Raw genomic sequence first — 27,537 nt, 5'->3', positions numbered from 1 at the left:
TTTTGACTATTTTCTACATTGTAGAATGATAGTGAAGACATCAAAACTATGAAAAAACACATGGAATCATGTAGTAACCAAAAAAGTTAAACAAATCAAAATATATGCTATATTTGAGATTCTTCAAAGTAGCCACCCTTTGCCTTGATGACAACTTTGCACACTTGGCCTTCTCTCAACCAGCTTCATGACGTAGGCACCTGGAATGCTTTTCAATTAACAGGTGTGCCATGTTAATTTGTGGAATTTCTTTCCTTCTTAATGCGTTTGAGCCAATCAGTTGTGTTGTGACAAGGTAGGGGTGGTATACAGAAGATGGCCCTGTTTGGTAAAAGACCAGGTCCATATTATGGCAAGAACAGCTCAAATAAGACTAGAGAAACGACAGTCCATCATTACTTTAAGACATGAAGGTCAGTCAATCCGGAAAATGTCAAACGTTACGTTTCTTCAAGTGCAGTCATAAAAACCACCAAGTGCTATGATGAAACTGGCTCTCATGAGGACCGCCACAGGAAAGGAAGACCCAGAGTTACCTCTGCTGCAGAGGATAAGTTAAGAGTTAGCAGCCTCAGAAATTGCAGCCCAAATAAATTCTTCACAGAGTTCAAGTAACAGACACATCTCAACATCAACTGTTCAGAGAAGACTGCGTGAACCAGACCTTCATGGTCTAATTGCTGCAAGGAAACCACTACTAAAGGACTTGCTTGGGCCAAGAAACACGAGCACTGGACATTAGACCAGTGGAAATCTGTCATTTTCGTCTGAGTCCAAATTTGAGATTTTTGGTTCCAGCCGCTGTGTCTTTGTGAGACGCAGAGTAGGTGAACGGATGATCTTCGCATGTGTGGTTCCCACCGTGGATCATGGAGGAGGAGGTGTGATGGTGTGGGGGTGCTTCCTGGTGACACTGTTTGTGATTTATTTAGAATTCAAGGCACACTTAACCAGCATGGCTACCACAGCATTCTGCAGCGATATGTCATCCCATCTGGTTTGCGCCTAGTGGGACTATCATTTGTTTTTCAACAGGACAATGACCGAACACACCTCCAGGCTGTGTAAGGGCTATTTGATCAAGAGGGAAAGTGATGAAGTGTTGCATCAGATGACCTGGCCTCCACAATCACCCGACCTCAAACCAATTGAGATGGTTTGGGATGAGTTGGACGGCAGAGTGAAGGAAAAGCAGTCAACAAGTGCTCAGCATATGTGGGAACTCCTTCAAGACTGTTGGAAAAGCATTCCAGGTGAAGCTGGTTGAGAGAACGCCAAGAGTGCAAAGCTGTCATCAAGGCAAAGGGTGGCTTCTTTGAAGAATCTCATATATGTAAAGTGTACGCTGGGAGTCAGGAAGCAAGTACAAGGAGGGCATTTAATAACTAAATGAACATAGAACGAAACATGAGTAGCGTACAGACATGGGACACAGGAACAGAGTCAATAACGCCTAGGGAAATAACCAAAGGGAGTGATATAGATATATATATATATATAGATATATATATATATATATATATATTAGGGAAGGTAATCAGGCAGGCGATTGAGTCCAGGTGAGTCTAATGAGGCGCTGATGTGCGTAATAATGAGCAGCCTGACGACCTCAAGCGCTGGAAAGGTAGTATACGTGACAATATAAAATACATTTTGATTTTTTTTGTTACTACATGATTCCATGTGTTATTTCATAGTTTTGATGTCTTCACTATTATTCTACTATGTAGAAAATAGTCAAAATAAAGAAAAACCCTTGAATGAGTAGTTAGCAAGTTTCCTAGTTCCGACTAGCACGTGAATGCGGCAATATGCATGAGCGCTCCAATGTATACATGTTTTGAAATTTTAAAATGAGTAAAAATGAATTAACATTTCAAATGTATTCCTATATTGTTGTGTAACTAGTGAATTATTGGTGATGAGATGTTGTGTAATTGTTATGTTAGCTAGCACAATATCAGGCTCCTGCCCTTCTCTACTGCAGTTTCAGATGAGCAGCATTCAGTGAGTCCATGTGAACAAGTAGCCAGTGCCCTTAATGGATGTGCCAATGCCTAAGAGGAGAAAAGTGCAGGAAAAGTGCAGGGTTCAAAGATGGCCAATAGAGAGAGAGCAAGAGCACCATTCATGTTAAGGCAGGGAGAGGACAAACAGGTCATCGGGTGAGCATTTCAGGTTGTGTAACCAAGTAAGAACATTCTGGACAGATTGCCTCGACTCCTTGTAAATGAATTGGGTGTAAGTAGTGCTTGACTTGGGCAGGATCTCACCGGAGCGGATTACCGGCACCTCACACATCTCACACAGCTTGAGCTCCTATTCCTCTTATAGAATATTAGCTTAAAAAAATGAGTACCGGCACCTATTTCAGTCCAAGTTAAGCACTGGGTATTAGAAATTATTCAAGTATTAGCCAAGCGTGGTGAAGGGTACACAAATAGAATATATTTGACATTTAAATGTAATGGTGTGGTGGTGACTTACTGTTGAGTAAGAAGGCAGTTTAAAGTAATATAGAAAAATATTGGTGTGTCAGTTGTGATTGGGGTATATTGAACAAATTATCAGGGCAGTTGTTTATGTATTTTCCCTTATATATTCACCAGGAACAATCATTTCACAGCTATTTTTTAAAATGATCCTTCGGGGGGGGGGGGGGGTGCCCCCGGACCCTCCCTAGATGGGTGTTGACCCTGACCCCCTCCAATATCCAACAAAAAGTTACGCCCTTGTCTTCAGGACAAGTATTTGGAAACACCCCACCATCCATCAGATCCTACAATAGTAATGGTACAATAGCACAAATTTAGGGGCTACAAAATAATATATTGATCCATTAATCATCCTGATCCTTTTGCTGACATCTGGGTAGTGCTCATTAGAGCATCCAACAAAATACTAAAATGAGTCTTATTGGACAAGTCCAGGTTGTCCCGTTTCAATCTGTTTTCTTCCGTTTGGTGCATAATGAACATGAGTCTGTTGTCTCAAGGTCGAGCCATTTTCAAAGGTTTGAGTCTAAGCATTAGCATAGAGAAATGTTAGTAAAAATAAAGACTTTCTATCCAGGGTATGTCTTTTTTATTAGTTAAACCTAAATGCAGTGAAAAGTTGGTTCAGGTATGTTTGGTGACAGAGGAAATATATACCGCCATTAGCACTCAGAAACAATATATTAGCATATAAAATAATTAATAGTAAGTGCTATTCTTAGTGCTAAAATGTTCATATTCATATGAGTGCCTTTTTTATTCTTACATTTATTGGCCAAAGGTCTTTGTTTATTTTACAGAGAAATGCTCCTAATATGGGCGCAGCATAGACTGTAGCCAGCAATTGACGGTCAAAGCATTAGTGCAATAGCCAACCAATAAGTCAGAGTAAACGAATCATTCCTTGATTGCAGTGTTGCTCCATCTGTCTCACTGCTCTGGTACACATTCATTGTGTGGGCTTGTTTGTGTTTAGTTGTCAGTGGGACTTAAAGAGAGGAGTTGTCGCTGTCACCATCTGGGACTGCCTCCTGTGAAGTCTTACTCTTTCTCCATGGCCTTGGCCCCTAAAAAACAACAGCATGGATCATCGCCCTTAACCAACAATCGCACTGCATATTTGAATGGCCTGTGTTTGGCCTGGCTTCTTACCTGTTCTGAGCCTGTTGCGGATGCCTTCATATCGTTATTTCTAAAGCAGAAGAAAAGGCGGATGAGAAAGAACTCGCATAGTAGTAGCTGTCTAAAAATGAGAAAGTTTTGATTTGGAATATTACTCGTTCAATTGCATCCCATCATTTAATCGGTCACAAATGAATCTAAAGTTAAGACATATGTATTGCATATTCAAACAACAGTACTTTACGTGTAAGATTCATTTCGCCTATCAATGTCAAAGCTTTCCCTACAGGAGTCCTCTATGGGTTCTTTCATCCTTCTGAACCTGAAAAGAAATGGAGATGTTGAAACGGTGGTTAGCCTAGAATAATTTGTATCGTAGTCATTTTGGGGATAAGGGGGCCATAATTGCAAATATGGCTAGTGGCAAGGGCTAGATTCATTATCATAAGTAATTTTTTGCTAATCTTAACTTAATGTTAATAACAAACACTAAGCAAACATGAATAAGCTACTCACTTGATAACAGTGAACGCCACCATCGCCACCAATCCCAGCAGGCTCAGGCCGAACAGGACCCCCAGGACGATTACTATGACCTGGTCAGAGGCGGGGTCGGCTGACTCCTCCTCCACCACATGCTCCAGCCCCGCCCCAAACACCTTCTCTAGCTCCGCCTTCACCGTGCCCGCCTCGCCCTGCAGCTTGCTGTGGGCGGCATCAGAGAACGGCCATTAGGGGCTTATTCTCGAGAACGCAACGTCACATTACAGATTTTTCAGACAGATTTGTATCGTGTAGAACAGACATGGATGTTCATCGTGCCGAATAGAAAATTGTGGAGGCAATGTTGCGTCCAGTCACTGTATGTCTATGTCAACTACTAAAGAATGTTCAAAAAAATTCCCTTAATGAGACCAACCCCCGACCCACCACCCTCAAAGTTAAACTTTAATCAACAATGGCTTTGATTTTCTCATTTTAGGATGGGCTGCTTTGTTGTGGATGAAGTGATTTTCGACAACACATTGGTCTTACTTTTTGACGTCTTCGGCAGGGATGACTTCCCCGCCGTCCACAGCAATGAAGCTGACGTACGTCTTGGCGGCGCCCCCAGATTCCCGGGATGCAACAGCTTCTCTGTTGGTGCTGGAAATCTCTATCACCTTCACGGTCCAGCCCAGAACTCGCCCTAAAGACCTAAGAGACACAGAGAACGAGAGACATATGAGAAAGACGGAGGAAGAGCGATAGAGTATTGAAAGTGGGCAAAAGGACCCCGTCTAACAGCCCCACACTTTTGTGTGGTCCATATTGTGTGGTACAAAAATATTATCAGTTCTAATATCTTACTCTTCCATCTCAGGGACCTTCTTCTCCACAACATTGGTGGCCTGGTTGAGGGAGATGACTACGACATCATTACTGGCACTTCCCTGCACGTCCACCTGGGGGCAGAATAGAGCGGCATACTGTAACTACTGTTGCAAGTGAGTTAAGTCATGTGTGTTACCATATGTACTGTACACTGTTGTCACCACTCACCTTCACCCTGGTTGTAGCATGGAGTCCTTTAGGATCTGTGGCCTTCACCAGGACGGCGGTTGTCTTTCCTTCTAATCCCACCGCTGACACCACGTACACCTGGCCCGTGGAACGGTCCACGTCGAAAGACGAGCTGGACTCCGTCAGACTGTAGTCCAGACGACCGCTGTCACCACTGTCTGGGTCTGTGGCCTGGGGAGAGGGGCGAAGAGTGGGGGGTCAGGATGGAGGAGCTGGATGAGAAAACGTATGTCAACTTTGACATGGCACCAGGGATGTAGGGGTTTCCCGCTGTTCACTTTTGCATCCCTTACCAGAACTTGGACCACAGGGTATTTGTATGGGGCAATGCTGAAGATCTTGGCTTCATAAGTTGCTTCCTTGAACTCTGGGGCCTCGTTCACATCTTCCACCTGCACCCTGACCTGAGAGGAAGAGTGAGGGAAGAGAGGTGAGGGACGAAAGACTACTTGTGATTCGAAATCTGTTCCCCCATATGATGAGATCTTTTCAGCGAAGCAACACCTCTAGAACTTCCTCTAATTCTGGTCGCCAGGTACCAGGATGGGTCATACCATTGCGACGGCAGAAGTAGGAGGAGTCCTGGAGTCCACTGCCTCCACCTCCAGGATGTACCACCCCTCAGTCTCTTTGTCCAGCGGCTCTTTGGTGGTGAGGGCTCCCAGGGCATCGACGGAGAACAGGTCCGTGTGCGTGGTCAGGACGTAAGTGACCACAAACAAGGGGCTCCCTGGGGATGCCTTCACTGTCCCCACGGGTCTCCCTTTTGGTTCGTTCTCCGGAACGCTGAAGTTGTAGGAGGAGCTCTCAAAGGCCACGTCCACTCCAAGGCTGACAGTCATCAGGAATACCTGGACATTGGCTGTGAGGGGAAAAGAGAGAAAACACACACAGATTTAGTATCCATCATTATTCAGACTAACATACAAAATAATACACTCTAACTCAACGTTACAAAAACACAGAGACAAACACAAATCCACTTGCGATGCTCGATCCCTGACCTGTGGAGTTCAGAGGAGGCAGCCCGCTGTCCTTTGCCATTGCAGTGAGTTCAAGCAGTGTGTCCTCCGTGACATCAGAAAGGTCAGAGGCCACGGTCACCTCTCCTGTGCTACCATTCAGGGCCAAGCGAGGGGAGGCACCTGAGGAGAAACTAGATAGCCAGAGGAGGAGCATTTGGCGCATAACTCGGTGTAAATACAGACACATTTCTTCAATATCGCTAAGGATCCATTTAGGCCGATTTTATTCCTTAATTTGGACTTGAAACTCATCTCTTCAGTATCGGCTCTACGACTGGGAGTAGAACGTTCAACAGAGGTGTGTGTGAGAGTTGGACAGCAGTGCATGGCTAACCTGTAGGTGACGAGAGCGTTCAGGCCCATGTCCTTGTCTGTGGCAGAGAGGGTCAACAGCCCGTCCCCCACCTTGGCGTCCTTCACCAGGATGCTCTTAGTGTACGTACTGGCACTGAACACCGGCGGGTTGTCATTAACATCTGTCACGCTCACTCTGATGCTGGTCATGTTCTGGTGAAGCGGGGTTGGAATCATTGAAACCAACTTTGTGTAAGAAGGTAGGCTGCACAGAACTTTGATATTGTGTGTTATGGTATTGTGGTATATAGTGTTATGATATGGTACTGCTATGGTAATGTCGTACTGATTTCAGGGTGAAGGGACCCTATAAATTAGGCCACTGTGTTTTGTATAGAGTACCTGTCTCTGTGGTGTCCCCTTGTCAGTGGCCACAATGACCAGCTCATAGATGTCCTTGGTCTCCCGATCCAGAGGACCCACAACCAGTAGCATCCCATCCTTCAGCACAAGACACACTAGTGTAAATACACAGTGTTACCCTAACAACATTGCTCATGATTAAGCGTGTATACTGAGATGAAATGTCCTGAGAAGAAACATGGTTTGCCAATGATGTCATCAAAAGCGTCTGCTTTTTTAGTTTGTTGTGTTTGGTCATTTCTTAATCAAAATGATTGACACCTCAGTAAACGAACCTGGTACTTGATCCAAATTGTCATCTAACAAAATGCATTATGTAAAGAAGGTTCACCAGAAGCTTCATTATTTGGTTGGACTCACCTCTCTGAAGCGAAATAGCGTGGCAGATGAGGTGATGGTGACTTCTCCGTTGGAGCCGAGATCTGAGTCTGTGGCCAGGATATGGTACACCTCTCCTGGAGACTTGTCAGAGTACTCCCCCTCAGGGAAAGGGATGGGGTCTGGAAGAGTAGGGAACTGGGGTGTGTTGTCATTGTAGTCCAGAACGGTGATGTTGAGCTGGGCTGTGGCGTTCAGGCCACCTTTGTCCACCGCCACCACCTGAACACAGTGAGAGGGTTAAGATCTTAACAGGTGACATAGTTGACAGCCCTTAACATGTCACTTCCTTGAAACTGTTGACTCCCAACGTGTAACGTTGTTGACCGTCATGGTCTCGCTGAGCATCTAAAGTCAAATTATCAGCCTGCATTTGCCTATCCACGTCGTACATTTTTATCACCGATATGACTTAACAACATGAGCAAACACAATGTTCACTTTGGTGTCTGGGTGGGGTTGAGGTCCGGGTGATAGGAAGAGATAGATTGTCCTCCAGTTGCGTCCTTGCCCATCGTTAAGATATGGAAAAGTTTCCCCCCTCTACATAGATTACATTTATGGAAGTATACCTAACTGTTGTTGGGGCTTATATTTGGGTGTAGACCTTCTGAGAAATGCAGCTGAAGCACATGTAGATTGACATGACGTAGTATACCTGTAAAACATAGTTATCTTCTGTCTCTCTGTCCAAGGTGACGTCATTCTTCAGGGACACAACACCTTGTTTGTTTATGTTGAAGGTATCACTGGTAAATATGAAGTGACCATTCGAGAATCCACCCTAAAAGGAAAACACAGAGATCATGGTGTCAGTTTATCATTCCAACATTAGTCATAAATGTATTAGTGGGATGGATGTATTGACATATCTTCAGATTGTTGATATTGTCATGAAATACACCATTATATCTCACCATTATGTATTGTCATCGATATACAGTACCAGTCAAAAGTTTGGACACACCTACTCATTCCAGGGTTTTGGGGTATTTTTACTATTTTCTACGTTGTAGATTAATAATGTAGACATCAAAACTATGAAATAACACATATGGAATCATGTAGTAAGCAAAACATTTTTAAACAAATCAAAATATATTTGAGATTCTTCAAAGTAGCCACCCTTTGCCTTGAGGCCAGCTTTGCACACTCTTGGCATTCTGTCAACCAGCTTCATGACGTAGCCACCTGGAATGCATTTCAATTAACTGGCGTGCCTTGTTAATTTGTGGAATTTATTTCCTTCCTAATGCGTTTCAGACAATCAGTTGTGTTGTGACAATGTAGGGGTGGTATACAGAAGATGGCCATATTTGGTATAAGACCAGGTCCATATTATGGCAAGAACAGCTCAAATAAGCAGAGAAACAACAGTCCATTATTACTTAAAAAAATAGTCACTTTAAGACATGAAGGTCAGTCAATCTGGAAAATTTCAATAACTTTGAAAGTTTCTTCAAGTGCAGTCTCAAAAACCATCAAGCGCTATGATGAAACTGGCTCTCATGAGGACCGCCACAGGAAAGGAAGACCCAGAGTTACCTCTGCTGCAGAGGATAAATTCATTAGAGTTAGCTGCACCTCAGATTGCAGCCCAAATTAATGCTTCACAGAGTTCAAGTAACAGACACATCTCAACATCAACTGTTCAGAGACTGCGTGTATCAGGCCTTCATGGTCGAATTGCTGCAAAGAAACCACTACTAAAGGACACCAATGGTCCAAGAAACACGAGCAATGGACATTTAGACCGGTGGAAATCTGTCATTTGATCTGATGAGTCCAAATTTGAGTTTTTGGTTCCAACCACCGTGTCTTTGTGAGATGCAGCGGAGGCGAGCAGATGATCTCTGCATGTGTGGATCATGGAGGAGGAGGTGTGATGGTGCTTTCCTGCTGACAGTGTCTGTGATTTATTTAGAATTCAAGACACACTTAACCAGCATATTGCTACTACAGCATTCTGTAGCGATATGCCATCCCATCTGGTTTGTGCTTAGTGGGATTATTATTTGTTTTTCAACAGGACAATGACCCAACACACCTCCAGGCTGTATAAGGGCTATTTGACCAAGAAGGAGAATGATGGAGTGCCTCATCAGATAACCTGGCCTCCACAATCACCGATCTCAACCCAATTTTTTTTATGTAACCTTTATTTAACTAGGCAAGTCAGTTAAGAACAAATTATTATTTACAATGACGGCCTAGGAACAGTGGGTTAACTGCCTTGTTCAGGGGCAGAACGACAGACTTTTACCTTGTCAGCTCGGGGATTCGATCTTGTAACCTTGTGGTTACTAGTCCAACGCTCTAACCACTAGGCTACCTGCCTGCTTCATGAGATGGCTTGGGATGAGTTGGACCGCAGATTGAAGGAAAAGCAGCCAACAAGTGCTCAGCACATGTGGGAACTCCTTCAAGACTGTTGGAAAAGCATTCCAGATGAAGCTGGTTGAGAGAATGCCAAGAATGTGCAAAGCTGTCATTAAGGCAAAGGGTGGCTACTTTAAAGAATCTGAAATATAAAATATATTTTGATCTGTTTAACACTTTTTTGTTCCTACATGATTCCATACGTGTCATTTCATAGTTTTGATGTCTTCACTATTATTATACAATGCAGAAAATAGTAAAAAATAAAGAAAAACCCTTGAATGAGAAGGTGTCCAAAATGTTGACTGGTTCTGTATATATTTGCTTTGATATATATATATATAGTAGTTGATATATCGTCATTGTTATACCGTAATCGATATACAGTAGTCAATATTTTTCATATCGTGCAGATATATCACTGATCTCAATGTAGATGGTAATGTTATAGATATTGTTTATATCATAACAAAATATAATCGATCTCATGATGATAATGACAGTCTCATTTCTCTGACCTCATCCTCGTCGGTGACCTCCAGGGTCACGATAGCCGCTCCACTGGCCAGGTTCTCAGAGACGGCGACATCGTAGCGCTCTGCACTGAACTGAGGTGGGTTGTTGTTCACATCTTTCACCCTCACCACCACTGATCCATTCCCAACGAGGGACGGGGTCCCCCCATCTGCAGCCTGTACCATTAGGTTGTACACCTTCACTGCTCCATAGTCCAAGGCCTGAGCCAGCCGCAGTTCCCCAGTGGAAGAGTCCAACTGGAAGAACGCCACGGTCAAGGGAGGGTCTTGCTGAAATATACTATAGGTCACTGTACCATTTGTGCCTTCGTCAAGATCCACCGCTTCTAGGGTGACCAGTGTCGTTCCCACAGACTCTGTTTCTAAGACCTCAACCTCATATTCCGTCTTGGAGAAACTTGGAACATTGTCGTTGATATCAGATACTTGAATGAGCAGGGTGGCGGTTGCGGAGAGAGCTGGACGACCTTGGTCCTGAGCCACCACCTCCAGGCTGAACTCTGCTTTGGTCTCTCTGTCCAGCGCCCCAGCCAGGGACACCATCCCTATTTTGGGATCGATAGCGAACTTCCCCTCGCCTCCCCGGAGGGCATAGCGGAGCTCCCTGTTGAAGCCGTCGTCCGCGTCCGTGGCGGTAATGGCAGTGAGGTTGGCCCCTACCTCCGTATCCTCCGGGACCAGTTGTGCCACAGAGCTGGCGCCAAACACGGGGCTGTTGTCATTGATGTCAATCACTTCCACCACAACGGTTGCCTCATCGCTACTGGTGCCATCCGAGATTGAGATCTGGACTGAGTAGTTCTTTTGGGTCTCATAGTCCAGTTTGACCTTAGAGGTGAAAACGCCTTTGGAGTCAATGGCGAACTTGTCGGCGTCTGTCAGGACCTGCAGTGTCACGGGAGCTACTGTTGTTACTGCTAGGAATGTCACCTGTATATGGGGTGACAAAAATGTTATAGGATCAATCTGGTTGTTTTTTTTCAGATGAAGTAGAATTTAGTGGTTCTGGGGAAGTTCACCTTGACAATCATCGTCCCTGGATCCGTCTCTTCCTCTATCCTCCCACGGTAAGTGTTCAAGAGGAACTGGGGTTTGGAATCTCCAGGTGCCTGGATCTCCACTAGCACCGAGGAGGAACGAGATGTTATGCCACCTACAGGACAGGAGGAGAACAGTCACTTTGGGCTGCAATTTCTTTGGGAACCCATAACCAAGTCTCCAGCTGTTGACTGACTAGCCTCCTGTAGATATACACTATTCCTCTCATATTATTTTAGTCTACAGTGTATATATACTATGGTTACTAGACTATGGTATGGTTGCTCGTGTTCTTTCACATATCTTCTCAACTTTACGTTCAGATTAATTCCGCACTACAACGCGCTCCACAAAATTGTTTACATGACACGACCTTCAAGTTCTCTATACAGAGACTGTACCTAGACTCACCGTCTCTTGCTGCCACATAGAGAGGGAACTGAAGGACCTTGTTCTCCTCCAGAGGAATGTTTTTTTCCAGCTTTATCTCGCCTGTGTTTTCATCGATGGAGAAATATTCTTCCAGGTTCCCAAACTCTATTGAGTACTTCACCTGTCCATTAGCACCAGCATCCAGGTCTGTTGCTTCAACCTACCAATCACATGGCGTGGTGACAAAGCAATACCATTGTTTTCTTTTTACAATCGTGTTACTATGGCTATCATGTGTTTCCCACATTGTAAATGGCTCTGACAAAACTCTTTAACAAACACAGTGACGAATTGAGGTTCAAGGTTAGAAACCATCTCACCTGGGTAACCAACATCCCCACTGTTTGGTTCTTGAAGACCTTGCCCTTGTACACGGAGCTCTTAAATTGAGGACTGTTGTCATTCTCATCCAGGAGGGTGACGTTCACATCAGCCAACACAACGTGGTTAGGTGGGTCATTTTCCCGTGCTTCAATCTTCATATTGGATGTAAGGGAAGATATGGGAAGGTGTTCAACAGCATACCAACTGACGTGTGCACTCCCTATTGTGACAGACTTGTTGATAAGACATGTTTTATTAGATGGTACAGGACACTGCCAAGTGCCATTAGACCTGGAGTTTGCACCTTTTTAGACATATTTACAGGTTCGTTGCTGATTTATTAGTTAGTGTGATTATGTCTGCTGCTTAATGGATAAAGTTGTAGGTCTGAGTACTGTTATGTTTCAGAGGGTCTGACCTGAAAGATGAAGTTTCCAACAGTCTCCCTGTCCAGGTCAGCTGAACTCTTCACTATGACAGTTCCATCCAAGAGTATAGAGAAAGGTACAGACTCCGGAAGGATCTGCAACGTTCCCACAAATCCACCCTGAGACAAAGACAAAATGGTTTCATGTCCAATTGGGGGAAAAAATGAAGTTTTAGCGTGACAAATGATTTGGCTCATGTAGAAACAGACACAACTCAAGATACAAACGTGTAAACTGTTTTGATATATGCACTTATTGACATCGCATCTCTTTTTTTGTAAATCCATCACCCATTTTTTTTTATGTGTAATGAACCTCTAAGCCACTGTACCTACCTTGTCCAGGTCAGTGAGTGTGACTCTGAAAACAACTGTGTCTTTTTGAGAGTTCTCCAATATTGCGACAGAGTAGCTGGCTTTGTCAAACTCTGGAGCGTTGTCATTGACGTCCTCGATTGTAACAGACACCAAAGCGTCAGCGGTCTTTAGGCTGTCATCCTGCTGAGATGCCTGGAAGGAAGTGATAGATGTTGATATTTGACATCTGCAACTTGGGATGTATACAATGGTCACCAGCCCTCCTAATGCCCATACCATGTTAACTGTCTTAATGCACTTATGATTGTGAATAAATCTACAGTGAGAATGAACTGAGAGAAGTACGGTTTTACTTATTTAGAGTAGTCATAAAATGCTAGAATGCTATAGCTACAATTCCCAATACCTTGATATTGACAGTGACCGTGGGTATCTCCTCTCTGTCCAGCCCAGTCACCACAGAGATGACTCCACTGTTTGTGTCGATGTTGAAGTTACTGAGATACTTGCTTGGCGATACTGAGGTAAAGTCACACAACAACATTCCACCACAATGTGAACAGAGCCCAAAAAATTGCCTCATACATACATTTTCATGCAAATATGATATTCTGATGCTTTCCATATGCAAAGATACACTCTGTGACCAAATGTATGTGGACACTTGCTCGTCGAACATCTCACTACAAAATCATGGGCATTAATATGGAGTTGGTCCCCCCTTTGCTGCTATAACCTCCTCCACATTGCTGTGGGGACATGCTTCCATTCAGCCACAAGAGCATTAGTGAGGTTGGGCCTGGCTCGCAGTCTGCGTTTTCAATTCAACCCAAAAGTGTTCAATGGAGTTGAAGTCAGGGCTCTGTGCAGACCAGTCAAGTTTTTCCACACCGATATCGACAAACCATTTATGTATGGACCTCACTTTGTGCACGGGAGCATTGTCATGCTGAAACAGGAAAGGGCCTTCCCCAAATTGTTGCCACAAAGTTGGAAGCACAGAATCGTCTAAAATGTAATTGTATGCGGTAGCGTTAAGATTTCCCTTCACTGGAACTAAGGGGCCTAGCCCAAACCATGAAAGACAGCCTCAGACCATTATTTCTTCTCCACCAAACTTTATAGTTGGCACTATGCATTGAGGCAGGTAGCGTTGTCCTGGCATCCGCCAAACCCAGATTTGTCCGCCGGACTGCCCGATGGTGAAGTGTAATTCATTCCAGAGAGAACGAGTTTCCACTGCTCCAGAGTGCAATGGCGGTGAGCATTACACCACTCCAGCCGACGCTTGGCATTGCGCATGGTGATCTTAGGCTTGTGTGTGGCTGCTTGGCCATGGAAACCCATTTCATGAAGCTCCCAACGAACAGTTCTTGTGCTGACGTTGCTTTCAGAGGCAGTTTGGAACTCGATAGTGAGTGTTGCAACCGACATGATTTTTACGTGTTTCAGTACTCGGCAATCCCGTTCTGTGAGCTTGTGTGGCCTACCACTTTGCGCCTGAGATGTTGTTGCTCCTAGATGTTTCCACTTCACAATAACAGCACTTACAGTTGACCGGGGCAGCTCTACAGTAGCAGGGCAGAAACTGGACGAACTGTCTTGTTGGAAAGGTGGCATCCTATGAGGGTGCCATGTTGTAAGTCACTGAGCTCTTCAGTAAGGCCATTCTACTGGCAATGTTTGTCTATGGAGATTGCACGGTGGTGTGCTTGAGTTTATACACCTGTCAGCGACGGGTATGGCTGAAATAGGCGAATCGACTAATTTGAAGGGGTGTCCACATACTTTTGTATATATAGTGTACTTGTTTCATATCAATTTGTTTTCTTAAGACTGATGGGAGTTGTAGTCCAAGCCTAAGTAGATTACCTGAACTGATGCTGTAGACTATAGTCACATTAATGCCAGTGTCTCCATCTTGTGCTTTTATGCCCTCTGGCTGGATGGTGAGGAAAGGCCCTGTCTAAAGAGGAGATGATGTATTGAATAGACATCACAGCCATAGCAACACAGTAGCTTTAAGGAGACATATGATATTTTGTAGTCTGATGGGTATGATGACACTCACTTGGTCTTCCTGTATGGTAGCCTGGTAAAGGCTGTGATTGAAATAGGGATTCAGATTATCAAAGTCCGTGATGTCAAGAAGAACGTCTGCTGTGTCGAAGAGATCACCATTATCCTAAAAAGAAGGATCCCAGAAGCAATATTAATAGATAAACATGGATATCCATTTATGGACCAATGGGGTAGGGTGTGATATGGTGAGATCACCTACCTGCGCCTGAACTGTGAATTTGTAGTTTTGGGCGACGTTGTAGTTCAGAGGTCTCTTCAGCAGTACAGCCCCATCGTTGCGGACCTCAAATTCAGCGGGTGCTGGGTCCTTAAATAAGGTGGAAGACCAAGTCATTGTGGAACAGTATCAGAGGAAGAATCAGATGAATCTATTCAGTCATCATTTCCATTGGGTTATCCAATACCTGCTATAGATTATAGACTTACATAGCTGTATATATTTTTGTAAGACAGTTCTATGGACAGTTTAGACTAGCTGTTTACTTTGGTGAATGTGACAAATTGATCACGTCGCTGTGACTAACTTATGCGACCAGAAAGATTCGAACCTGGATCTCCTGTCCATCCCTCTAAGCTAAGGGAGCTAATGTAGCTCAAGTGTGGTCATAGAACCACTGCTGTTACATTCAGGTCCTGGTCTATACTTTTTTATAAGTGTATCAGGCGTCTCAGAGTAGGACTGCTGATCTAGGATCAGGTCTCCCTTCTTATTTATTATTATCTAAAAGACTAAACTGATCCTATATCAGCACTTCTGCTCTGAGACTCTTGGTGAATACAGGCCCATGTGTAACTCACCAATATGCGGTATGTAATTCTGTTGTTGTTTATGCTGATATCGGCGTCCACTGCTTTCACTCTGATCACCTCAGTGTTCACTGCCTGAATCTGGAGAGACAAAACACATGGTGGTTAACCACGTAAACAACCCGTAGGGGCTCATGCTCTCCATTGCATTGCAAGGTGTAAGACAGGAGTATCATGTTTTTGCCAACTCATCTGATGTAGTCTTACCTCAGATATCGTTTTCATGTACACCTTTTGCTCAAATATTGGAGCGTTGTCATTTAGGTCGGTGAGGATAAGTTTTCGTATATTTTCTAGCTGAAGAGAGAACAGTTGTTATGGCAACAAAATGCACTTCTCATACAATACAATATATTGTTACAATCCATCATATACCGTTACAGCATACATACTAACCATTGTAGTTTATAATCTTTCAATTTTACTTACCCCGCCATTCACACACACAACAGAATACCAAAGTTGCCCGCCAACCTACAAGAGAGAGGGGGGGGGGGGGATAATTGTAAAGTTCAAAACCCATTTTGTCAATAAAAAAAGCTAACACCTAAAGTGAACCATACTAGACCATGAATGACGTTGTATAGCTCTGATCCAGAGCGCTACTGAGCATTCCTCTACTGTAGGAGTTTAGCAGAGGCACCAACACCCTGGACCAGAGCTAGACATTGTAGAGCAGCCAGAACCATCTCACCTGTGGTAACAGATCTGCATCCAGCGCCATCTTCGTACGGACTGTTGCATTTGTACTCCCAGGGGTGTAAACTAACTCGAGAAAACTGATGTGTTCTGGAAAGGCATACGACGCAAGCCTCACGGTATTACCCACGGGGATCTCGTTGAGGACTTCCACTTCCCCTGTTGTAGCATCAGGGGGAGGCAAATATTCATTTTGGTGATGTGTAGTACCAGCAATTTGTATTGAATGTTGTTGAATGTTTCCCCCATTACAGTCAATATATTGTAACAAAGGTTGTTACAAAAAAGACTGAACCCTTTCTATAAATCTAATTTTCTCCCCTCATCCAGGCATCTCTCTTTTCCTGTGTGATCGTTTATTAAGAGAAATACCAGTAAGACAAATTGGTTTGGTGACTCATGAACAAATATAATACTTGAATGGATATGTCATGGATGACTGCAATGAATGACTGCATTGATTACCCTCATATTCCTCATCCACAGTTCCCAGTGTTAGGTCTGACCCTTCAGCACAGTTCACTGATGTACCTAGAAATAAACATTAGGGCAAACATGGTATTGTTTATGTGGATCTTTAGCATCATGAAATGGCAAATTACAATCTCTAATCAGAATTCTGGTGAATTATTTTTGAGTTGTGTCAATATCTCCTGTATTGCCTGTTTTGCATGTTATTTTGCCATTAATACGTGTCACATATCAGTTTGCAAACAATGTAAAGAAATATTTTAAAAAATCATTGAGTTAATAAAGCCGCATACAAACATGGTCTCTTTTTTGCTTTTTTTGAATAAGGCAGCTCCTTAATGCAGGTGTTTCAGCCTAGCTCAGTGCTTTGTGTGGTGGTGGGGCAGCCAGCAGAAAATACGGAGCATAGGGGTTGGTAATGTTCTCTAGTTACACCGTGATTGGCTCAGTGTTCTGTCACTCATGGAGACACTATATCCCTGCAAAATCTACGGGGAGAGCTCAAAAATTCAAGCCCCTTGGGTGCTGCCATAAAGTTACATTAGAAGTGCCCATCCAAGAAGTCTCAAGGTCATTGGCCACAGATAAAATCATTATATCTACCGTAGATTTGATGGGACTGATCATGTCAACATCATACTTTCAAAATCTTAGCTAGCAAACTAGACAAGCAGTCATCATCATGAATCACGTTGACAATCTACTGGCAAATCCTTTTCAACCCTTGTCATATGAAGATAAATAATGGAGAGAAATGATAGATAAAACGTATTGGTGCTCATTGGCCTTTGGACATAAACATTACACAACAAGTTGGAAATCGCAAATTCAACAATGAGTGGTTTGGAAGGAATCAGTAGCGAACTGCAAGCGTTGTAAAGCAATCACTAGCCTGCTATTCAGTGGTGGGTGTGTGGTCCAAGTCTGGGTTTAAGGGTCTCTTTTCCAAGCTTAAAAGGATAAACATTCAACACCATGGGCCAGAAAAGGTTGAAAACATTGTCTATGCTGTTAATCCAGCATGACCTCTGCCATGTTCAAAACAACTGTAAACTCGGAAATCTCAGACTTCAGTGAGTTCAAGACAACTGGGACCTTGGGAAAAAATAAGCTCCTACTGGGAAAATACGTTTTTAACGGTCATTCAATTCGGAATTCCATGTCGGGAACTCAGGCCTCTTTGTAAAGATCCAACCTGAAGATCACTGACGCCATGATTCAACCTTGTTTTTTTCCGAGTTCCCAGTTGTCTTGAAAGCACCATAAATCCAGAGAATGCCAGACTTTGATGACAAAGTTTGAGGATAAAATTGTTTAGTGTTGTGTAGTGGCTTTGCTGGCATGCATCTCAAAAAAAAAAATTTGGGGGGGGGGGTCTGCCCTACCAAGATTGACATGCTAAAATTGCCACTGTAATTAGGCAACAAAAATCTATGCGTCATGGTCTAATGGCACCGCTCTCGGATCCAGCCACATATATGCCTCTCCCTACCGGTTCATTCCCCGCATTTACCCTTCCTACTGTTACTCCAACTTGCCTGTCTCCCCCTCTGTTTACTAACGTCTAAATGAAGTGTCAAAAATACATAATAATAAAATAATAAATAGCTTATATGTGTAAAATAATATAAGAACATACATTTAGCAAAATACAAAGGCAAATCAATTACCGATTTAACATTTCTAATTGATCTTAACCGTTTTCTATTAATCTACTGTATACAGTATTCCCCAAACCATGTACCGTGTTGATATCATACCAATCTTCAAAATGTAGCCACAAACAAACTTTACTCACTGATGGGGATGCCCGTGACAACATGAACACATAGAGAGCCTGAGAGGAGTAACATCCACATAAAACGTATAGCCCCCATATTGGATGGTGATTGTCCCTACTTTTCTACCTCCTGCTACAGTACCGTCCACAGCACCTGCTTGACCAACTGATTTCCTCAGTAAAGGGAATATTGAAATGGCCACACTTTATTTGCCCTACAATATATTTATGACTTGCCATTAAGTGTTACTGCCTGACTACAGGGATATAAACAGGTCCAAGGGGCACTGACAACACCATGAAATGTGTTGCGCATTCATTGTAACAGCCACATACAGATGTAGGATCTTAATTTGAGCCAATTTGCTATGGCAGGAAAATAATCCTACAGCAACAGGAAAGTTGAATTATGATGTGGATTATAATTAAGGGATTTCTTTTAGGGGTTGATACATTTTTCGTCAGGGCAAATAAATTCTGAAATCAATGTCCAAATTACAAACTTTAGAAGCCAAATACACTTCAAGTTTGCATTCCCTGCTGTGCAGGATAATTATCAGCAACAAAAGAGTGATCAAATTAAGATCCTACATCGGTAGGGCGCTACCTTATAGTATGAAGTCTAAGTTTCATTTCCTTGTAAGAGGAAAGGGAGTGCTTTATAGTTTTAAACTTCTTCAGGATCGGTGTCCCGTCCACAGGACGGTTGAGCTAACGTAGGCTAATGCGATTAGCATGAGGTTGTAAGTAACAATAACATTTCCCAGGACATAGACACATATCTGATATTGGCAGAAAGCTTAGCTATTAGAGTGAGAGAATACCATGCTATTGTTTGAGGAGAGTGCACAATTTTGAACATAAATTATTAATAAACAAATTAGGCACATTTGGGCAGTCTTGATACAAAATGTTGAACAGAAATTCAATGGTTCATTGGATCAGTCTAAACCTTTGCACATACACTGCTGCCATCTAGTGGCCAAAATCTAAATTGCACCTGGGCTGGAATAATACATTATGGCCTTTCTCTCGCATTTCAAAGATGATGGTACAAATAAAATACAAAAGAACGGTTGTTTTTTTCCTATGTGTTATCTTTTACCAGATCTATTGTGTTATTCTCCTACATTCCTTTCACATTTCCACAAATGTCAAAGTGTTTCCTTTCAAATGGTACCAAGAATATGCATATCTTTGCTTCAGGACCTGAGCTACAGGCAGTTAGATTTGGGTATGTCAATTTAGGCGAAAATTGAAAGAAAGGGGCGGATCCTAAAGAGGTTCAGTGAGTGTGGTTTCAGCCTTCCCGCCACCAACATATCAATGCCAAAAATCATATAAATTGATATGGATAAAAGTTTATCCAAAATGGACTCCTAAGCTTGGCAGCTCCATGGTAACATGGTGTTCCAATAAAAACTTCCTGTAACTGGTACATTGCCTGTCAAACACACCTCAGCCTTATCACTAAGTTTACCGATATTGAGATAATGGTCAGACCCATACCTAGGATTTGAGTTGAGGTTGAACTGTATGTCTGTCTCGGAAAATATCTAGTGCATTTCAATTCAATTAAAACATATGTATGCTGCAGGGAAATTATGCTTTAATGCTCTCACCTCAGATTAAATAGCCAGTTGGCTGTACCTGTACAAGTTTCTAGTCCTGTTTGTGGTGACATTAAACTATATATTCAATAAAAACTGAGTGGGAGATGAGGTTATTTTGAAACAATGTGATTTGAGAAATCGAGACTGACCACCTTATGACACTGTAACAGAGTGTATACTGTAAACCGTCTATAAATAGACCATCTTTGACTGTAATCGGTGAACTTTGACCTAAATCACAGCTGGTGTGACACACACAAAGATACACAGTAGTTATAAACTACTGCTTGAGAAAAATGGATTTCACTTGATATGAGAATAAATGTGTGAATCTATTTAAATGAATGCAAACAGGTCATTTTCTACAATATTGTAATGAGATGATTTTGAATAAAACATACATTTTGAATATGAGAAACTTTAATAAATGCATTGGAACAGAAACCAAGTTAAAGAAGCTAATTCTGTCTTTCTCTTCATTAATCCTGTTCTAGATGTACATATCTGCCTATAGCATCCCACACCTGGGAACTATAACACAGGCATAATCAATGAACTACAGGATATTCTGATTGGTCAATCTCAGTGCAATCTTACAGTGAATAGAGAATAAAGAGTGGGAAATAGATGGGTTGATTTAATGTATGCTTTCTTTGTTCGCTAATGCATAAATGGTGACTTTCCCTTTAATCAACAGTTGGCTTATGATTTATAACAAATTCACATTCTGAATGAATGACTCATAATGAGTCTACTTTGACAGTTTATACCAGTTACCCGCTTGTAAAACCGCTTTACTCATCTCTTTCTACTTTCACAAACGTTTTAACTATAAGGTGTGGTATCGGTTTGTGGTTAAAGATGGTCGTACTTTTTTCTGCTTTTTATCGGAAACAATTTACTGTAGGTGTAACGCCCTGGCCATAGAGAGGGGTTTTTTGTTCTTTATTTTGGTTAGGCCAGGGTGTTACATTGGGTGGGCGTTCTATGTTCCTTTTTCTATGTTTTGGTATTTCTTTGTTTTGGGCCGTGTGTGTGGCTCCCAATCAGGCACAGCTGAAGCTCGTTGCTGCTGATTGGGAGTCACACATAAGGAGCATGTTTTTCCTTTGGGTTTTGTGGGTAATTGTTTCTGTTTGAGTATTTGCCTAACAGGACTGTTTGCTGTCGTTTTGTTCATTTTGTAGTGTTCTCTTGTTTGTTTAGAATTAAAATTCTAATGATGAGCACATCCTCTGCTGCACCTTGGTTCCCTCTTACAGACAGCCGTGACAGAATTACCCACCAACAACGGACCAAGCAGCAGAGGAAGGAGCAGCACAAGGAGAGGCACCAGGAGAAAAGCTATCTGGAGTCATGGACTTGGGAGGAAATCCTGGATGGGAAAGGACCATGGGCTCAAGCTGGGGAGTATCGCCGCCCGCAGTGGGAGATCGAGGCGGCGAGAGCTGAGAGGCGCTGGTACGAGGCGAGGGAGCTCAACGGACACGGGAGGCAGCCCCACAATTTTTTTGGGGGGGGGCACACGGGGAGATTGGCAGAGTCAGGTGGTAGACCTAAGCCAACTCCCCGTGCTTACCGGAAGCAGCGTGGTACTGGTAGGACACCGTGTTATGCTGTGGAGCGCACGGTGTCCCCAGTGCGCGTTCAAAGCCCGGTGCGCTACATACCAGCCCCCCGCAAGTGCCATGCGAGTGCAGGCATCGAGCCAGGGCGGATGGTGCCAGCTCAGCGCGTCTGGTCTCCAGTGCGCCTCCTCGGTCCAGGTTATCCTGCGCCGGCGTTGCGCACTGTGTCTCCAGAGCGCTGGGAGGGTCCAGTTCGCCCAATGCCTGCTCTCCGCCTGTGCCGGGCCAAAGTGGGCTTTCAGCCTGGAGTGTGGGTAAAGAGTGTCCGTACCAGAACTCCAGTGCTCCCCCACAGCCCGGTTTATCCTGTGCCTCCTCCTCGGACCAGGCCTCCAGTGGGTCTCCCCATCCTGGTCCATCCTGTGCCACCTCCCAGGACCAGGCCTCCAGTGGGTCTCCCCATCCTGGTCCGTCCTGTGCCACCTCCCAGGACTAGGCCTCCAGTGGGTCTCCCCATCCTGGTCCGTCCTGTGCCACCTCCCAGGACTAGGCCTCCAGTGGGTCTCAACTGTCCTGAACTGCCAGAGTGGCCAGGGACGCCCGCCAGCCCGGTGAGTCCTGTGCCTACGCCTAGGGCCAGGCCTCTGTCATGTCTCCCCAGCCTGGTGAATCCTGGGTCAGTGCCGTCGGAGCAGCCAGGGTCGCCCGCCAGCCGGGCGCAACCATCGCCGCCCGCCAGCCGGGCGCAGCCAGGGTCGCCCGCCAGCCGGGCGCAGCCAGGGTCGCCCGCCAGCCGGGCGCAACCATCGCCGGCCGCCCACCGGGCGCAACAAGGGCCGCCCGCCAGCCGGGCGCAACCATCGCCGCCCGCCAGCCGGGCGCAACCATCGCCGCCCGCCAGCCGGGCGCAACCATCGCCGGCCGCCAGCCGGGCGCAACCATCGCCGCCCGCCAGCCGGGCGCAGTCAGCGTCGCCCACCAGACCTTCGGCGCGGCCAGGTGCGCCACCTAAGAGGGCGACGTCAAGGGTGGAGCAGAGGCCACGTCCCGCACCTGAGCCGCCGCCGTAAGAAGGCCCACCCAGACCCTCCCCTTCAGAGTCAGGTTTTGCGGCCGGAGTCCGCACCTTTGGGGGGGGGGTACTGTAACGCCCTGGCCATAGAGAGGGGTTTTTTGTTCTTTATTTTGGTTAGGCCAGGGTGTTACATTGGGTGGGCGTTCTATGTTCCTTTTTCTATGTTTTGGTATTTCTTTGTTTTGGGCCGTGTGTGTGGCTCCCAATCAGGCACAGCTGAAGCTCGTTGCTGCTGATTGGGAGTCACACATAAGGAGCATGTTTTTCCTTTGGGTTTTGTGGGTAATTGTTTCTGTTTGAGTATTTGCCTAACAGGACTGTTTGCTGTCGTTTTGTTCATTTTGTAGTGTTCTCTTGTTTGTTTAGAATTAAAATTCTAATGATGAGCACATCCTCTGCTGCACCTTGGTTCCCTCTTACAGACAGCCGTGACAGTAGGGCTCTATTCAATGTGTGTCGCTGAAGCGTTACAGATTGCGAGAAATAAATGTAAAGGTAATTTCCCATTGAGACGACATATGTTTACCGTGACTGCGCAGTCGCCAATGGAATTTGCCTTAATATTTCCATCACGCTGTAACGGTAAACATATCGCTGAAGAAATGTAACCACCCTGAAATTCATAGACAATACTCTTATTGGCGACAAGGCAGGCCCCTTAGGATTTAGATAAATCATAAATAAAATAATATTTTAATGGGCATACTAAGGCCTTTGAAAAAAAGATGTATGCAAGGATAACCCAAAGTGACAAAAAAGTTTGTGCGGACATTTCACTGAACTATTAACAAATCGTTTACAAGAGTATATCATTTGACTTTGATACACCTATCGAAAAGCTTATCTAAAATGTAAGGCTGTATTACACCATACTTATATTTTTGTCATTTGAGTCTTTGTAAACAAACTATGTATACCTTTATATCACAGTGATTTCGAGAAGAGGTTTGGACCTATTGGCGTAGCACAACTGTTTGAGTGTTGGACCGACAGTCTACGGACCCGGGTTGGAGTCCTGGTTGGAACACACTATCATTGTCACAGTGGTCGATGAAAGGGGACCAAGGCGCAGCGTGTAGAGTGCTCATTCTTACTTTATTTTATGAGAACACTTAACAAAATTACAAAACGACAGCCAACAGTTCCGTAAGGTACTCAGGCAAAACGGAAAACAACTACCCACAAACCCCAAACGAAAACAGGCTGCCTAAGTATGGCTTGCAATCAGAGACAACGAAAGACACCTGCCTCTGATTGGAAACCATACCCGGCCAAAACATGGAAAACAAACCATAGAAATAGAATACTAGAAAAACCCACATAGGAACAGAAAACCCAAAATATATACAAAACAAACCCCCCTGCCACGCCCTGACCATACTACTATGGCAAATGACCTCTTTCACTGGTCAGGACGTGACAATCATGCCAATCTCCTGGGCTGTCAGTCTTTGCAAGCATAGCTCCATTTACATCCGATGTAGCTTATTCTGTTCCATACCTGTTCCAAACCAGGAACAGGTTCTGTATTCTGTTCCAAACCAGGAACAGGTTCTGTGTTCTGTTCCATACTTGGAACAGGTTCTGTATTCTGTTCCAAACCAGGAACAGGTTCTGTGTTCTGTTCCATACTTGGAACAGGTTCTGTATTCTGTTCCAAACCAGGAACAGGTTCTGTGTTCTGTTCCATACTTGGAACAGGTTCTGTATTCTGTTCCAAACCAGGAACAGGTTCTGTATTCTGTTCCAAACCAGGAACAGGTTCTGTATTCTGTTCCAAACCTGGAACAGGTTCTGTATTCTGTTCCAAACCAGGAACAGGTTCTGTGTTCTGTTCCAAACCTGGAACAGGTTCTGTATTCTGTTCCAAACCAGGAACAGGTTCTGTGTTCTGTTCCAAACCTGGAACAGGTTCTGTATTCTGTTCCAAACCAGGAACAGGTTCTGTGTTCTGTTCCAAACCTGGAACAGGTTCTGTATTCTGTTCCAAACCTGGAACAGGTTCTGTATTCTTTTCCAAACCAGGAACAGGTTCTGTGTTCTGTTCCAAACTTGGAACAGGTTCTGTATTCTGTTCCAAACCAGGAACAGGTTCTGTATTCTGTTCCAAACCTGGTAACTGGGCTGCCATTGGGCTGTATTGTAGTTTTCTCTAGAAGTATAGAAGTTGATTATAATCTATAAGAAATCTACACATATTAAGAAGTGATTGTATGTTAAATAAATGATTTTTAATAAAAAAATAACTTTATTCTAAATAATTGTTTAAAAAGTGACTTAGGGTTAGGGTCACTGCTGTAGGTACAGTGTAACAATAATGAGTAATTACAATAGTGTTGCACTGTAGACCTACTTACAGGAGCACTGTAATAAATGATGTCCACAGTTATTTCCCCATTCGTCCTGTAAGATGAACCCTTTTGACTCTCTTTGGCCCAGTCTACAGAATGACACAGCATCGCCTCTCCGGCCGAGGCTTATGGGAGTCTCTGCCCTCGGGGATACTGACAGACACATGATGCATTTTGCTCTCATGAGGCATTGAGTCACGTGGCATGTCAATCACAGACTCCCTTGACGGTGTTGGCCTGGGACTCACAACAGAGGCCCTCTTGATGTTGACCCAGTCAGGTTGGCTGACAGCTGGTTGACAAACGGTGGTGTGGCTTCGAGCTGGAGTCTCTTGCCACTTGACTGCTTTGACTAACATAATGGATGTGGTGTACCCAGCTTGCCTTAGCAGCTCTTCCAGTTCCAGATTACGGATGAGCTTGACCAAACCCCTACTGATTCGATAGGTGTTCTGGCGATCAAAGGTCCTCACATCCTCGTGTTGGGTCACATAGACTTTATCCAACACCATGCCAGGGTGAAGACTGATGATGATACGGTCCATATTGCTGTCATCATGGTGTCCTTTGTAGTTCTGCCTAACGTATGGTGGCAGGTCACCTGCCCCTGGGGTATTCAGGTTGCCCACCTCATAATACGGAAAGTTCTGGTTGGGGAGCAGTTGATAACAGTTACCGTCACACTCGAGTCGGTTATCGAAGTAATGGAAGCCGAACTCCTTCCTTTTGGGGTTGAACAGCGCCAGCAGGTCACCATTGTTGTCGAATATGACGTAGTTATGGGAGAACCAGTAGAGCAGGTAAAGCCCATGCCTGGGCCAAGGCCTACCAAAGCCAGACGAGTTGAGGTATCCAATTTCATTTAACGTTTTAATGTTAGCCATCGTTACACCTGAAGAGATTGGAGAGGAGAGAGGAAAACAAAATGTTTACCCTACAACTACATGACATGCCTGTCATACACAATATAGCTACAGTACATGACAAAAAGTATGTGGACACCTGCTAGTCGAACATCTCATTCCAATTTCATGGGTATTAGATATGGAATAGGTCCCACCCTTATTGTGCTGATGTTATTTCCAGATGCAGTTTGGAACTCGGTAGTGAGTGTTGCAACCAAGGACAGATGATTTTTACGCGCTTCAGCACTCGGCGGTCCCGTTCTGTGAGCTTGTGTGGCCTACCACTTCTCAGCTGAGCCGTTTTTGGTCCTAGAAGTTTCCACTTCACAATAACTGCACTTACAGTTGACCGGGGCAGCTCTAGCAGGGCAGAAAGTTGACGAACTGACTTATTGGAAAGGTGGCATCCTATGACGGTGCCACGTTGGACGTCACTGAGCTCTTCAGTAAGGCCATTCTACTGCCAATGTTTGTCTATGGAGAATGCATGGCGGTGTGCTCGATTTTTGGGTTTGGCTGAAATAGGAGAATCGACTAATTTGAAGGGGTGTCCTATACTTTTGTATGTATTTCTATGTGAGAGTTCCACAACGTTGTGCCCTACTGGATAGAGTGGACTGAAGCCAAATACCTTTGTTGCCTGATCCTGCCACAACCTATAACAACCTAACCACTCTACCATCCTCATTCTCTGAGCCACAAAGCTCAACCTATTCTAACCTCATTCTGCATGTAATGCTGCTCTCAAACTTCACACTATATGATCAGAGTTGAAGAAGTTGAGGTCAGTTACTTGTGAACCTTGTCAATATTCAAACACTCAAAAATATTTTGTCAATTGTTTTGATTATTATTAGTACTGGCTGATACTGTAATTCACAAACTATACAATAATAGGTGTTTGATGTTACAGATACGATGCCAAATGGCGAAAACAACCTTTGGTAGACGTTACTATGTTGCCATGAACACACACACGCGCGCGCGCGCGAGCACGCACCCTGCGCTCTCTCTATCTCTCTCTCTCACACACTTTCACACACACACACACACACACACACACACACACACACACACTCATACATTCTTGCCATGTACCTTATTTATGAAGTAGATCTGTTCTTGCTGCTTTCTTGCTGTGCGTATGCTGTGTCCTAGTGAGTGTTTTACGGGTATTATCCTGGTAGGGCTGGGAGGCTGGAATTTAGGAAATGAAACCGAAAGTACCACATTTTTTGCATGCCAACATTAAAGACTGATTTTGAAACTGTACAAAAATACTTTTCATGTTCTATTTAGTTTGTCAAAGGTTTACAGAGGCTATACTATATTTTGAATATTCATTATGTAAGACTACATTTTATCAACTTCATGTAGCTTTCAACGATGATTGGTGTGTGTATGGGTTTTCTTGGATATGTAGATCAATCAG

At 44.0% G+C, this 27,537-nt stretch overlaps 3 protein-coding genes across 3 annotated transcripts; all 3 read right to left on the bottom strand.

Annotated features, from left to right (window-relative positions):
- Positions 1 to 3,067: 3,067 nt before the first annotated feature.
- On the bottom strand, positions 3,068 to 18,784 carry LOC115208581 (protocadherin Fat 4). The gene is made up of 30 exons (XM_029776744.1): positions 18,612 to 18,784; positions 16,808 to 16,873; positions 16,338 to 16,501; positions 16,073 to 16,117; positions 15,851 to 15,940; positions 15,635 to 15,724; positions 15,036 to 15,143; positions 14,826 to 14,939; positions 14,627 to 14,720; positions 13,161 to 13,273; positions 12,773 to 12,946; positions 12,428 to 12,556; positions 12,006 to 12,161; positions 11,665 to 11,845; positions 11,235 to 11,368; positions 10,198 to 11,145; positions 7,959 to 8,084; positions 7,283 to 7,522; positions 6,902 to 7,000; positions 6,540 to 6,712; positions 6,185 to 6,336; positions 5,735 to 6,042; positions 5,474 to 5,584; positions 5,160 to 5,351; positions 4,968 to 5,062; positions 4,653 to 4,814; positions 4,134 to 4,322; positions 3,862 to 3,939; positions 3,648 to 3,687; positions 3,068 to 3,562 (listed from the first exon to the last, which is right to left on the bottom strand). Exons 1-30 carry the CDS (start codon positions 18,688 to 18,690, stop codon positions 3,485 to 3,487), a joined length of 4,728 nt encoding a protein of 1,575 aa, XP_029632604.1. The 5' UTR covers positions 18,691 to 18,784; the 3' UTR covers positions 3,068 to 3,484.
- Positions 18,785 to 24,177: 5,393 nt separating this feature from the next.
- LOC115208579 (cell surface glycoprotein 1-like) lies at positions 24,178 to 25,018 on the bottom strand. Its single transcript, XM_029776742.1, has one exon. The coding sequence runs from the start codon at positions 24,978 to 24,980 to the stop codon at positions 24,294 to 24,296; it is 687 nt and encodes a 228-aa protein (XP_029632602.1). The 5' UTR covers positions 24,981 to 25,018; the 3' UTR covers positions 24,178 to 24,293.
- Positions 25,019 to 25,058: 40 nt separating this feature from the next.
- Positions 25,059 to 27,499, bottom strand: LOC115208578 (uncharacterized). The gene is made up of 2 exons (XM_029776741.1): positions 27,204 to 27,499; positions 25,059 to 26,092 (listed from the first exon to the last, which is right to left on the bottom strand). The coding sequence occupies exon 2, from the start codon at positions 26,082 to 26,084 to the stop codon at positions 25,290 to 25,292; it is 795 nt and encodes a 264-aa protein (XP_029632601.1). The 5' UTR covers positions 26,085 to 26,092; positions 27,204 to 27,499; the 3' UTR covers positions 25,059 to 25,289.
- Between the last annotated feature and the right edge of the window lie 38 nt (positions 27,500 to 27,537).

The sequence above is a fragment of the Salmo trutta genome, chromosome 14, assembly GCF_901001165.1.
Source record: "Salmo trutta chromosome 14, fSalTru1.1, whole genome shotgun sequence".
Lineage (NCBI taxonomy): Eukaryota > Metazoa > Chordata > Actinopteri > Salmoniformes > Salmonidae > Salmo > Salmo trutta.
Note: the sequence above shows the minus strand (reverse complement) of the source record. Positions and strands in the feature narration are given on the sequence as shown.

Coding starts and splice junctions, on each gene's coding strand:
- LOC115208579 (XM_029776742.1), bottom strand. CDS start 24,980: ATGGCAGCCCAGTTACCAGGTTTGGAACAGAATACAGAACCTGTTCCT.
- LOC115208578 (XM_029776741.1), bottom strand. CDS start 26,084: ATGGCTAACATTAAAACGTTAAATGAAATTGGATACCTCAACTCGTCT.
- LOC115208581 (XM_029776744.1), bottom strand. CDS start 18,690: ATGGGGGCTATACGTTTTATGTGGATGTTACTCCTCTCAGGCTCTCTA. Junction 15,144..15,634: donor GAATTACATACCGCATATTG/GTGAGTTACACA, acceptor ACCTTATTTAAG/GACCCAGCACCCGCTGAATT. Junction 7,523..7,958: donor AAGATAACTATGTTTTACAG/GTATACTACGTC, acceptor CACTGTGTTCAG/GTGGTGGCGGTGGACAAAGG.